At 55.1% G+C, this 13357-nt stretch overlaps 2 protein-coding genes across 2 annotated transcripts; one reads left to right on the forward strand and one right to left on the reverse strand.

Annotated features, from left to right (window-relative positions):
• Positions 1 to 1444: 1444 nt before the first annotated feature.
• On the reverse strand, positions 1445 to 2936 carry LOC115647038 (noggin-like). Its single transcript, XM_030553682.1, has one exon. The coding sequence runs from the start codon at positions 2686 to 2688 to the stop codon at positions 1879 to 1881; it is 810 nt and encodes a 269-aa protein (XP_030409542.1). The 5' UTR covers positions 2689 to 2936; the 3' UTR covers positions 1445 to 1878.
• A 5862-nt stretch (positions 2937 to 8798) lies between these two features.
• Positions 8799 to 13085, forward strand: GALR3 (galanin receptor 3). Its single transcript, XM_030553696.1, has 2 exons — positions 8799 to 9424; positions 10364 to 13085. Exons 1-2 carry the CDS (start codon positions 9075 to 9077, stop codon positions 10659 to 10661), a joined length of 648 nt encoding a protein of 215 aa, XP_030409556.1. The 5' UTR covers positions 8799 to 9074; the 3' UTR covers positions 10662 to 13085.
• The last annotated feature ends 272 nt before the right edge of the window (positions 13086 to 13357 follow it).

Consider the following 13357-nt stretch of genomic DNA (forward strand, 5'->3'; position numbering starts at 1 on the left):
CTGCAGCAGCGTAAGCAAAATGGGGAGCTCTTGAGCAAGCAAGGGTTTGGAGAAATGAAAATGAATAATGCCCCGTCAAGTGTGGGATTTGTGTTAGTATTTAATTCACTGCAAAGCTCTGGTTCTCATGGTTTCCTGGTGTATGTCACACTGCTGCAGATGCTGCAGCTTCTCACAGCGTTCCTTCTGCCCTGTGCCCCACAGAAATCAGAGGGTGCTTGCTGCTCAGCAGACTACACAAAGCCAAGGCCATGCATCCCCTGCTATTCTAGTCTAGGGCTCTCCACAGTTCTGCTGATGCACCTCAATGCTGATCAGCCGCTACCTCCCTCCTATGCAGTCTAACCCCTCGCAACCCACACCAGTGCACCTTGAGCCTGACCTGCTGCTGTTTGCAATGCACACACGTGCAGCTAGCGTATCTCACTCTGAATCTGCAGCTTCCCCCCTGCTCTTCCCATCCTGCGCAGAGGCAAAGACACTGTTCGCAGGGCATTGGTGCTCTGCACTGGGCTAGTGTCCACCGAGCTCGTTTCATTACTGACGCCAAGGCAGCAGTTGAACAGTCGTCCAGAGCCCCATTAACTCTGCTCTACACAAAGAAGTACTGAGCTGCAGGCAAGCATTTCACCGTAATCAGTATAGGTCAGTAGACACAGACCAAGCCCTGAGGGAGAGCAGGGCTTGAATCAAGGTAGCCGCGGAGGCTGCTGCAGGCCCGGAGATGAGAAGCACCGGCCCACTTTGGGTTCATTTGTTTGGGCTGTGTCAGGAAACGGAGCCGACCCTGTCCCAAGTCCTTCACAGCAGATAAATCGCTCAAACAACAGGCAGGCACAAGGACTCCCTGTGTAAACAGCTAACCACTGCCCTTCCTCCTGGCACTAGCCACCTTGCCTCTGGCTAAGGGATAGGGGGAGCAGAAGTGACCCCACTGCCGAGAGTCCATGACAGTGCCTAGTAAGCTTAATGGGAAGGCTCCCATGATTGCAGTGGGCTGTTTCAGGCCCATAGTACAGAACCCACCTCCTCCTGACCCAGCACTGGCCTGCTCTGCCACCACAGGGAACCCTCCAGCACCAGGGGTCGGAGACCTTGGTTTAACAGAGCAGCACAGCACTTCCTTCCCTTTGGGATTACCCTTGCTGTGGTAGCGCTGGGGACAAGCCAATGTCCTGAAGTGGGGATTCGAACCTATGACCCATAAGCAAAGGCCCAGCAGCCTGTGCCACGTAGCCAAGCAACTGTGGATAGCAAAGGGATCAGTTTGGCTCCATTTATATATTAAACCCCACAGACTCCTACAAGTTCTTATTCTGTAGCTTTATTTCTGCACACACAGCAGGGCTTCCTTTTGGTAATAATCGTCGCCAGGGTTTCGGTAGCACATTCCCCCCATGGATCCCAAAGCCATAGAATTATGAATATAAACCTGAGATGACTATTGGTGCCCCCAGTTCCCATGGCACTCTGTTTCTGGCTTTATTCCCTTGGATATGGGAGGGGAGCCCAAGTTCTGACTCCCCCTCTTCTGTAATTTTCTAGGGATCCCCAGCTTTCCACAACCTCAGGACTTCCACCAGGAGGATGCTGGATCCTGGCTGTAGTGGGTGGAGAGATCAAATGAGTATCTCTCTGTGATATCTTGCTGGTCCAGGTGGAGATGAGAACATCTGGAGAGGACTCCCAGCTCTATCTGCAGCAGGGAACGTGGGTGGGATCATGCCATCCTTCGCTCAGCCTCTCGAGCCTTGGCTGCGCAGGTGATTTCAAACTGCTGCAACGTGATAGCAAACCCCTGAAGGAGCACCGAGGTGGCAATGCACCCGTACCCCACCCCTCCAGTGGGGGAAGAGTCCCCTGCCCCTCACTGTCCTATTACCGACAGGAGCACTTGCAAGCAGACACTACTGGGTAGGGGATCTGCCTCCAGGTGCATTGCTGGAGAGTCCTGCCCGTGTCTATGGCTGGATCTTTGCTTATCCAGCAGTGCCAGACCAGGAGCTTGATGTGGGTGAACTGGGCAGGACGGCAGGTCATGCCAGGAGGCCAGGAGCAGCCAGTGTGGGAGGTGTCGCACTCTGTGTGGCGAACCCAGCGTGGCCAGAAGACAGGCCCCAGATCCACCCAGGATGAGGTCAGATGGCAGGTGGCGCTGTCCACCAGCCACTGACGGAGGCGGTGGGCGACAGCTTGGCTTAGGTTGCTGGCCATCCCCTCCTCAGGGGGCAGCAGGACAGGGAGCTCCACATTTTCAGCCTCCTGCAGCAGCTTCTTCCGGTAACGGCTGGTGCCATCAGCCAGGTCCTGGCTCAGGGTGCCCAGCTGCTCCAGGCTGGTGTTGCGGCTTCGTGGATCCTGCGGGGACATCCAGAAGGGGTCGTAGGAGGGGCCCAGAAGCTTCAACAACCGAGGGGCCCTGAGATGCTTAGGCTTGGGGGAGTAGTGGTAGTCACTGGGAGAGCGGGACAGGCTATATGGCCTCACATGGGTAGATGGCTTGCTCCGGATGAGGTGGATGTCAGGATTGGGTGGGGTGGTCTCACTGATCTTCTCAGGCAGCAGAAGGTCCTCACTTAGGGGAAGGTCTCCATCCTGGGAGAGGAGAGACGATCCAGAGGGAAGAGGCCCCTGGGCCCAGCTCCCCAGCAGCAACAGGCAAATGAAACCTGCTCTGGCCATCTCCATGATGGGTGCAGCTCCTTCAGGGCTCCCCTTGTGTGTGTCTTGCTGCAGGCTGGCACTCTGAGTTCCCTCCCTCTACCTCTCTGGTTATCAGTGGATCCCTTTGGCTGAGAGAAATCCTTCCCCTTTCCCCTAGTTACAGAGTCTGATACCAGACACTGCTGCTGTCACAGAGACACAACCAGCTATTCACAGGGACACACACACACACAAAATGGATGAGTGGGTGTAGAGGCAGTGGGTGATGCCAAGTGCAGTGGGTGCAGCTGCAGGAGTACGAGTGGTGCCGGGGGGTAGGATTAGAGTGAGTTTTGCTGACTGTAGAGCAACAGTAGGTGCTGCTGGGGTTGCATGGTTTTGTGGATGCTGCTGGTCCCACAGGTGCTGCTGGCAGTGTAGAGAAGCTGCTTGGTGGCGGGGGGGGGGGATTAGTGGGGTTGTAAAGATGTTCCTGCCCGTTGGGGTGCACTATGTCCTGCTTGGCAAGGAGGGACAATGAGGGTTGCTGGGGAAGTGGGGCTGTGGCAGGGTGTGGCTGAGGATGTAGACGTGCTGCTGGTTGTAGAGGTGTGATGGGTGCTGCTGAGGGTGTAGGGAGATGCTGCTGGAGGCACCATCTGTTGCTGGGTGTTGGGGGAAATCTCATGGCTAAGCCCTGTTGAGCAGAGTTACCAGAGCAGGCAGCTCCAAGGGGTGTGTGAGTGTAGGACCGCTAGCCATGCAGAGTGAATTTGAATGGCTGCTTGCCTCTATGCAGGACTGATCCCAGCACTGCTTAATTTGTAATGAAACAGGTGCCAGGGCTCAAGCAAATAGGTGCTGGGGATCAAGCAGTTTTTTAATTTTAATAACTGACGCGGTAAGCCCAGAGGTGCTGGAGCTCAGCCCTGCCACAAGTTAAGCATCCCAGCCACCTGGGAAAGCTCCCTCCTCTATGAAGCTGCGCTGCATCCATTAGTCCAGCACTAAAGGATAGGACTGAACCCTTGGCGAAGGGAGAGAAGTGGATGGGGGGTGGCAAGAGTTAGTTGCTCATCCTTCCTGGCACGTGCCTCTCCCAGCAGCAATTGTGTGTTCCACAGTGGGATGGGGAGAAGCCGCGATTGAGAGACTTTGGATCTCTCTCATCTAAAATCCCTTGGGGAGCAGGGGAGCCAGGAACTCCCCACTTGAGCTGCGCCTTGACAAGGCCACTTGCCTCCAAGTGGCCTGTTCTCATGGTGACAGGAGTACTGGGGTCAGCCAGACACAGGCTTTGGGGCCCTTCATCTCCCTCCTTTGCTGCTTTAGAGTTTAAGCCTGTGTGTTTAACTAACCTACCCAGCCGCAGGCCCCAGGGGGCTGGAGTCCTTGCACACCCCATTCCCTCTGATGGGATAGCGCCATGGCTGAGCTGGGCTCACGATGCCCTTTGCACTTTGGCCTGTGTGTTAGTGTCCCCGCAGAGATCACAACTGGCTCTGCCTGCGCCCCCCTCGCTCCAGTGCCACCCCAACACCTCCCCTCCCCAGGTGTCCCAGCGTCCAACACTAGCCCCAGTGTGTCTGGCTGCCTGCGGGGTGTCCTCCACCCGCGGTGTCCCACAGAGGACTCGCAGCGCCCCCTGCTGGGGCAGCTGAGCAGCAGAGGTGACCCGTGCTGCAGCTCTGGCCTCCCCTGGGGCCATTGGGGCCGAGTGGGGAGCTGGGCTGTGCCCGGGGCTCCTGGGACGGGTGCTGGCCTGGGGGCGCTCAGTCTCGGTACCCTAGGGCGGGGTGCAGGGCCCAGGGGTAGATCGGCGGGGCCGGGCCGGGCCAGAGCAGTGGGTCTCCGCAGAGCTGCGGGCTCCGGGAGGATTTCTGCTCTGGCTCTTGTGAGCCACCAGCCTCCTGTGCCGAGGCAGCTTCCGGCCTTTGCATGGGGCGGGGGCCGGGCGCGCAGGGGTTAACTGGGAGAGCGGAGCGGCGCTGCGGAGCGCCGGGAAGGAGGGAGCCGGGGGGCCCCGCGCCACGTGGGAGAGGCGCAGCTCGGGCAAACTCCTGATCCCTCTGGCCCGCGGGGAGGGAGCGAGAGCGGGATCGCAGCGCCCGGAGCAAGGCAGGGCTGGCGGAGGCAGCGCGCTCGCTCCCCCCCGCTGCCAGAGCCCGGGGCCTCGACGGGGAGAGCTACAGAGCCCGTCCGCTGCCGTGCGGCTCCGGGGGACAGGTCCGTGTGGGGCAGAGGGGCTGCTGGGGGTGGGGAGCTGGGAGGACAGGTGTCAGTGTGGGGCAGACGGGATGCTGGGGGTGGGGAGCTGGGAAGACAGATGTCAGTGTGGGGCAGAGGGGATGCTGGGGACGGGGAGCTGGGGGAACAGATGTGCATGTGGGGCAGAGGGGCTGCTGGGAGTCGGGAGCTGGGAGGACAGGTGTCAGTGTGGGGCAGAGGGGATGCTGGGGGTGGGGAGCTGGGGGAACAGATGTGCATGTGGGGCAGAGGGACTGCTGGGGGTGGGGAGCTGGGAGGACAGGTGTCAGTGTGGGGCAGAGGGGCTGCTGGGGGTGGGGAGCTGGGAGGACAGGTGTCAGTGTCCGGCAGACGGGATGCTGGGGGTGGGGAGCTGGCAGGACAGATGTCAGTGTGGGGCAGAGGGGATGCTGGGGGTGGGGAGCTGGGGGAACAGATGTGCATGTGGGGCAGAGGGGCTGCTGGGGGTGGGGAGCTGGGGAGAACAGGTGTCAGTGTGGGGCAGAGGGGCTGCTGGGGGTGGGGAGCTGGGAGGACAGGTGTCAGTGTGGGGCAGAGGGGATTCTGGGGGTGGGGAGCTGGGAGGACAGGTGTCTGTCTGTGTGGAGCAGAGGGGATGCTGGGGATGGGGGGGAATTAGGGGACAGGTGTCAGTGTGGGGCAGAGGGGATGCTGGCAGTGGGGAGCTGGGAGGACAGGTGTCAGTGTGGGGCAGAGGGGCTGCTGGGGGTGGGGAGCTGGGAGGACAGGTGTCAGTGTGGGGCAGAGGGGGTGCTGGGGGTGGGGAGCTGGGGGAACAGGTGTCGGTGTGGGGCAGAGGGGGTGGTGGGGGTGGGGTGCTAGGGGAACAGGTGTTGGTGTGGGGCAGAGGGGATACAGGGAGGGGAGTTGGGGGAACAGGTGTCGATATGGGGCAGAGGGGATGCTGAGAGTGGGGAGATGGGGGAACAGGTGTCGATGTGGGGCAGAGGGGAGGCTGGGGGAGAGCTGTGGGGATAGATGTCTGTGTGGGACAAAGGGGATGCTGACGGTGGGGAGCTGGGAGGACAGGTGTCAGTGTGGGGCAGAGGGGCTTCTGGGGGTGGGGAGCTGGGAGGACAGGTGTCAGTGTGGGGCAGAGGGGCTTCTGGGGGTGGGGAGCTGGGGGAACAGGTGTCTGCGTGGGGCAGAGGGGATGCTGGGGGGAAGATCTATAGGGACAGATCTCTCTGTGGGGGCCAGAGGGGAATCTGGGAGGGAAAGCTGTGGGGACAGATTTCTCCATGTGGGGCAGAGTGGATTCTGAGAGCTATAGGGACACGTTTCTCTGTTTGGGGCAGAGGAGATTCAGGGGAGGAAGACCTATGGGGACAGCTCGCTCCGTGTGGGGCAGAGGGGACTCTGGGGTGGGGAGGAATCTATGAGCATAGTGGATAGAGGGGTTTCTGAAGAGCTATGGGGACAGATCTCTCTGTGTAGGGCAGAGAAGATTCAAGGGGGAGAGATGTATGGGGACAGGTTTTTCCATGTGGTGCAAAGTTTACTCATGGGTCAGAGCTATGGGAACAGGCCTCTCCGCATGAGAAAGAGAGGACGCTGGGCGGGAGAGCTGTGGAGACAGGCCTCCCCTCTTGTGGCCTAGAGATACAGAGTCAGCCCCTCGAGAGCCAGGAGGGCAGAGACAACCTGCTGGAGTGAAGTTCTATGAATGAGAGGGAAAGCCCTGGTCCCTGCTGAAGTAAGACAGAAGAGACTCCAGGGGCTCATAGCATCCATAAATAGTTGATCAGATGTTGCTCGGTAACAGTGTCCTTCCCTTACGATTACTGATCAACCAATGACAATTTATTCTGCTGCTGTAGTAATAATAATAAGATCATCTAATATAGGTTACGATGCTCGTGTCTCATTGGTGACGTGCGCTGTCACGCAGTGCTCTGATTGAGGCCATTGTGTGCACGAAGTCCTGGAATTAACCAGAATGCTCCAGTTCCCTGCTCATGTAGTTGATCTTAGCCTCTTAATGATTATTACTTTATCTGATGGTAGTGCCTAGGAGCCAGCCGAGACCAGCACCCCATTCTGCTATGTGCTATACAAACAGAGAGAAACAGTCCCTGCCCCAGATAGCTCACAATCTAAACTGACAGGCCAGACAAAGGGTGGGAGGAAGAGAAATGGGTGCAGAGTGGGACAGTGACTTGCTTGAGGTCACAGAGCAGGGCCGGCTCCAGGCACCAGCCCAGCAAGCAGGTGCTTGGGGCAGCCAATGGAGAGGAGCAGCACGTCCGGGTCTGCGGCAGCAATTTGGCGGCGGGTCCCTCTCGAAGCAAAGGACCAGCCGCCAAAAGGACCAGCTGCCGAATTGCCGCTGAAGACTGAAGCGGCAGTGGTAGAGCTGATCACACTTTTTTTTTATTTATTTTTTATTTTATTTATTTATTTATTTATTTATTTATTTTTTGCTTCTTGGGGCAGCAAAAACCCTGGAGCTGGCCCTGTCACAGAGACAAGAGTAGAATCCAGGTCTCCTGATGCCCAGGCCTGGGCTGCGTCCACTGGACAAAACTGCCTCTGCTTATACAAAACTGGTCATTTTTCTAATTCATCCCTGGATCTCTTATTACTTCAAACATGGCAAGAGGCAGCCATCCCCTGGTGTGGGAAACCAAGTGATCTCTAGGTGCTGGCCCCACCCCTGTATAGAACAGCGGGAACGCTGGGTTGAAAGAGAGAGTGCTAACCTCTTTTTGGTGTGGGACAGAGCAGAGGGAGCTGGGCTGGAGGGGCGCTGGGGCCATGCATGCTGGTTTGCTCTTGTAAGGTAGGGCTGACTGTGTCACTTTCAAATTAGATGTTAGAACCTCTCAGCCTAGGAGACCTCCCTGCTATCAGAGCTGGTTAGGTGATGCTGTGGGGATAGAAGGTGCAGGGTCCCTCTCCCCACCCCCAAGGGCTTCCTCCTCCTTCCCTGGGGGCCTCTGCTTATCCCCTGTCAAAGGAAAGCTGAGATTAAAACTCACTAAAACACGAAATCCCAAGAGGTTTAATGGCTTTGGGAATGTAATGGAGTAAAGAGGGTCAAGTGGTGCCTGGCAGAGGCCCCCCCCACCAGAGGCCGGTGTCACCATTGGTACTTGCACCCATGCAGTGTTGGCTGGTACAGGAAGATGTCTTGGATTTAGCACTGCTAGGGTCCCTGTGATGACCTAAAGCCAAGCAAATCCTGATTGGCTGATCCCAATAGAAGTCCAGCCAATTATGTTACAGTTGATGAAGGGACTCTGCATCTCTTGATGTCATCGTTAAATCAGCTTATTGGATGCTGACGTCTCATGTGAGATTGGACCTCAGGGGCTACAAAGGCATCAGCGAAAGGCCTTGTTCTTAGTTTAGCAGGGTGTCAAAGGCTATAACCCACCGCTGTGCTCTGATGTGACAGCAAGCCAGGTTTCGACTCCTAGCGCCCAGCAAATGTACTGCAGTCTCACCCCAAGTGCCACTGTCCCTCAGTCACCTCACTGGGGTTTCACTGTGCATGTGTTTGCTCTGGCCAGAACTGGCCCTTGGTTTTGTGGGGCCCTATGTGAAGAGACAGCTCCCGCCCCACTCAGGTTCAAGCCCCACCTCCCTGTATCCACAACACCCCCAGTCTCCTCCCTGCCTTTGATCCCCTCAGGCTGTAACAAATCCCTCTCACCTTGAAGAGAGGCTCTGTGACTTCTGGAGACCCTCCCTCATCCAGGCCAGGAGATGGAGCCAAAGTACAGCTTTCTAAGCGGGGGTAGGAAGAGCTGTTATGAAATTCACCCCTTGCCATAGCCCTTGGGCACCAGACTCAAATGGGATCACGGACAGGGAACCAGGGAGTGTGAAGTGATACCCTGGAAGGGCAGGGATCTATGCAGCTTTATAGGCCTAAAGCCACTACCGCTCCTTTACACTAGCATAGCCAAGATGCACACTAGAGCCTCTCACTGAGAGACTAATGAGTTTGCCTTGCTAAGACACCACAAAGGGGCCACAAAGGCGGAGCTCCAGCTGGGCGGATTAAGTAGGAGCAGGGCTGATAGTAGCTGCTGTGTTCTCCACTGAGAGGCATTCTTGTGTTGCTGACACCCAACGGACACACTGGAGATGCACAGTGGACACAGAGAACCTGCTGTTTTTCTCTTCCTTTGCCAGGCCCACTGTCTGATGGGGAGATGCCGGAGAGCTGGAATGCCTCCTCCAACAGCCTGGAGGTGCGTGCTGCGGGCATCATCGTGCCCGTGGTCTTCTTCCTCATCTTCCTCCTGGGCACAGTGGGGAATGGGCTGGTGCTGGCTGTGCTGCTGCGCAATGGCCAGGTGAAGTACAACACCACCAACCTGTTCATCCTCAACCTGGCCATGGCAGACCTCTGCTTTATCATCTGCTGCGTCCCTTTCCAAGCCACCATCTACACACTGGATGGGTGGCTCTTTGGCCCCTTTGCCTGCAAGGCTGTGCACTTCCTCATCTACCTCACCATGTACGCCAGCAGCTTCACCCTGGCAGCCGTCTCTGTTGACAGGTGAGCCTCCCCAACCCGTCCCCACTCACGCTTTGCGTCTCTCGCTTCAGTTCAAGAGACTGGATTGGCATGGCGAGGTAAGTGTAGGAGAAAGGCAGACCCCACCTGTGTCTGTCAGGAACAGGCACAACCCACCCAGGACAGGGTCACTCACTGTGTCGGGTTTGATCCCCTGTGTGTGGTCACTTGTCACTGCTATCCATTTCTAATCCAGTGGCAGGCTGTTGCACAGGGCCATGCATGTGCTGTTACCCTCAACCACAATCCTAGCAGATCCACCCTGACCCATTCCACAGAGCTCCCTCATCTTCCACCGCCATCCCCTACCTTGATTCATTCCACAAATCTCCCTTCTCAGCCAACCCACAGCTTTCCCCTCCCAGCTCCCTCCATTCTCCCTTCCCCCCATAAACCTCTCTCCTCATCCCTCTCCCCCATTTCTCTTTCCTCTCTTCCCTCTCTTCTCTGTTGCTCCTCATCTCCTCCTCTCAGCACCCAAAACAAGCTCTCCAACAGTCTGCTTACCCAGCCCTTCCTCTTCCTCGTTGGGGAGAGGTTGGTTTGTTCGTCCAGACAGGAGTGGATTGAGGCTGGATTTCTGCTCTCCAAACCCATCAGTCCTCCATGCCCAATGCAGCAGGGTGCCAGTGAGGAAACTAGAATCTCTCCCGTGGCTGGCTGAGGAGGAGCAGAGTCTATTGGGTGGAGGAGGGATTGGGGGGAAGAATGCTTGGGTGGTGGAAGAAAGAAAGATCAAATTGCCCAGAGGGTTCTGCTTAATCCTCCCTTCCAAGGGGTGGAGGAGGGAAGATGAGAGGCCTCACTGGAGACAGCACCTGGGAGGGGGCTGCATGGAATAGCAGGACAGTGACAGTGAAGTTCCTTTGCTGACTCATTTGTTTTGCTGTTTAAACCCCACCTCACCCATCCCTCCTGCAGATACCTGGCCATTCGTTACCCACTGAAATCCCGGGATCTCCGGACCTCCCGGAATGCAGCGGTTGCCATCATAGTGATCTGGACCCTGTCACTGCTTTTTGCAGGGCCCTACCTCAGCTACTACCAGATTGTCCACTACCATGGGCTGCCCATCTGTGTCCCCATCTGGGAGGACCAACGCCGGAAGATCCTGGACATCCTCACCTTTGTGTTTGGGTACCTCCTGCCCGTGGTTGTTGTGAGCTTGGCCTATGCCAGGACCATCAAGTTCCTGTGGACCTCCCTAGACCCCATCTAGAGAATCTCAGAGTCCCGTAAGGCCAAGTGCAAGGTCACCAAGATGATTGTGGCTGTGGCCATAATCTTCTGCCTCTGCTGGCTGCCCCACCACCTGGTCATCCTTTGCTTTTGGTTTGGCTACTTCCCCTTCAACCGAGCCACCTATGCCTGCCGCCTGGCCTCCCATTGCCTATCGTATGCCAACTCCTGCCTCAACCCCATCATCTATGCCCTCATCTCTAAGCATTTCCGCAAGAAGTTCAAGCAAGTCTTCACTTGCCTCCTCTTCCAGAACAAGAGCAGGAAGAAGAAGAGAGCTGGCAATAAAGTCCACGTAACCAATGTGGCCAACAATGCTGCTGGTGTGTATGGAGGTAACACCGAGGTCACCCAGATCCAGGAGGAAAATGCCAGGTGCTGCCAGGGCTGGCTGCGGAAAGACGCTGAAGACACCCATCTCCCTGAGGCATGGACTCATCAGCTACAGGATGCCACTGTCTCTGCTCAGAGAAGACTGCTGGCTGAAGAAAGTTCGGTAACAACTGGCAATCCACTGGCTGTGACCTCACCAGGGAGACCTCAGGGCCTGCTGATCGTCCACTGATAATATAAAGCAAGAGGAGAAATGCATAAACCAGTGAGGGAGTCACCCTTCCACCCTTCAGTATGCGAGCAGATGGAACGATGTAGTCCCTGGGAAATTGCATTGCAGTGATGGCTAATCTTAACAGTGTCAGCTATGGCTTCTTTATGATTGTTTCACCCCTACCCATTTGTCTCTACCATTCTTGTGGGAGCAGTGGAATCCATCAGTGGAAATTCAGAAAGTAGGAGCATGCTAACATAAAAACGAGAGACATGGAGAACTAGACACAGCATGATCACTGGGGAAAGGACTGGACTCCCAGTGCCCTGGGCGCTATACTGAAAGTCTCTGGTGAGGAGAAGGGGAAGGAGTTTTACTACCATGTATGATATGACGCCATACAATTAACTGTGTGATCTAGTATAAGGCGTTGCCCACACATTGGAGTTCAAGGATCTGAACTTACCTCTTGAGGTTAACCAGATTAACTAGACCCTCGATAAGCCCTGTGCCTGTGTCTACTGCTCACAATCACCCAGGGGGTATTCCCCCTACACATTTAGGCCTACATTTTCATCAATGCCCACTAATTTTGCATGGTATCTTGGGTACTGGAAAATTGAGACGAGCAAAATTAACGTACCCTGTTTGAAAACACAGGCTGTAGTGTGGGTATCAGGATACTGTGGGGAGTGGTTGGAAGAATGTGTGTGTGTGTAGCTATGTGTGAAGAGAGTTAGTCATTTTGTTTGGACTAGGGATGGGAATAGGATCTCTGTGTGTGTATGTGAGAATGGGGCAGTTCAAAATTTCCATTGCTGGAAAAACGGGGGCAATGTCTCTAATGTCCCAGTCAGCAGAATTCTGTTCCACACCTGTGTGTCTTCTCCTCTTTAGTAATTCCCAGCAAGTTTAGGCCTTGCTCCAGTGCAAATCCTCCACCCCCAGCTACTCTGCTCTGTATCAGAGAGGGCCTTGTTTACAATCCTAGCACAAAACCCCAATTGCAAGGAAGTCAGCAGCTCATATCAATGGCTTATTATACTAATTCTACCACCATCACTGTTATTAAAATTATTTATTATACAGCAAGTAAAAATGGAAAACCTGGTATTATTACATCTCAGTGTAGCCTCCCACGTATGCTGATAGACCCATAGAAGCTTCAGATGGAAAAGCTGTTAGTTTATTAAGTCGGTCTCTTCCCTCCACCCTGGCAAAGCAGGATTATTCCCTATGGGTCACTTCCTAGTGCTTTGTCCACTCTAGCTTTACATGTCCCAAGCAATGGAGCTTCCACCACTTCTCTTGGGACTCTTCCTAAGGCTAATACATCTTTCCATCAGTGTATCCTGATATTTGTCTTTGGTTCCTTTCCAAATTCATCCCATTATTCCTAGCTACACCCCTTTATTCCACCCTAAATAATCCCCCTCCTTCCTTGGTGTTTACACCATTCAAATAGCTAAGAGTCTATTGTGTTCCACTCCCCTGGATTGCTGTATAGCTAAGATATATGTAATTTAATTCTTTCAATATCCTCTCATAAATCATTCGCTGCAGGCCTTCTCTGACCTGCATCCAATCTGTCAATATCTCACGGGCACTGTGATTCCCAGAATTCAGTGCAGTGTTTCAGGTTCGATCTTGCCAGTGCCTGACATAAGGAGGACTGTCACTTCCCTGCCCTGTGATGTGATCTCTGTAACAGATTGGAAAAGATCTTTTGGATGGTGGTGTCCACCTCCCACAGCCAGCCAAGGCAGAGGGCAGGATGGGTCCCTACCTTTCTAGAGTAGTACTCTCACTGTTCTCTTTGCAAGCATGTAGAGGCTTTGTGGAGCGGCTTCTGGCATAAAGATGAAGCATCCGTCACTCCTCAGTGATATTATTTGCTGGTTATAGGCCAGTCTGGAAGTTTTTTTTAGTTTCCAGAGGCTCTTCTGGCCAGCTAATCTAACGTACCCCAAGCCGCTCTCTGCCCCATATGCACGGCTTAATGTCTTTCTTTGTCAGATGTTTCTTTGGTGTAACTATAACTATGATCAAATTTGTGGAAGACACCACGGTAGGAGTAGTCAACACCAGAGGACTGAACCAGGTTGCAAAGTCAGCTGGTGAAACGAGGC

Source organism: Gopherus evgoodei, chromosome 1 (assembly GCF_007399415.2).
Source record: "Gopherus evgoodei ecotype Sinaloan lineage chromosome 1, rGopEvg1_v1.p, whole genome shotgun sequence".
Taxonomy (NCBI): Eukaryota; Metazoa; Chordata; order Testudines; family Testudinidae; genus Gopherus; species Gopherus evgoodei.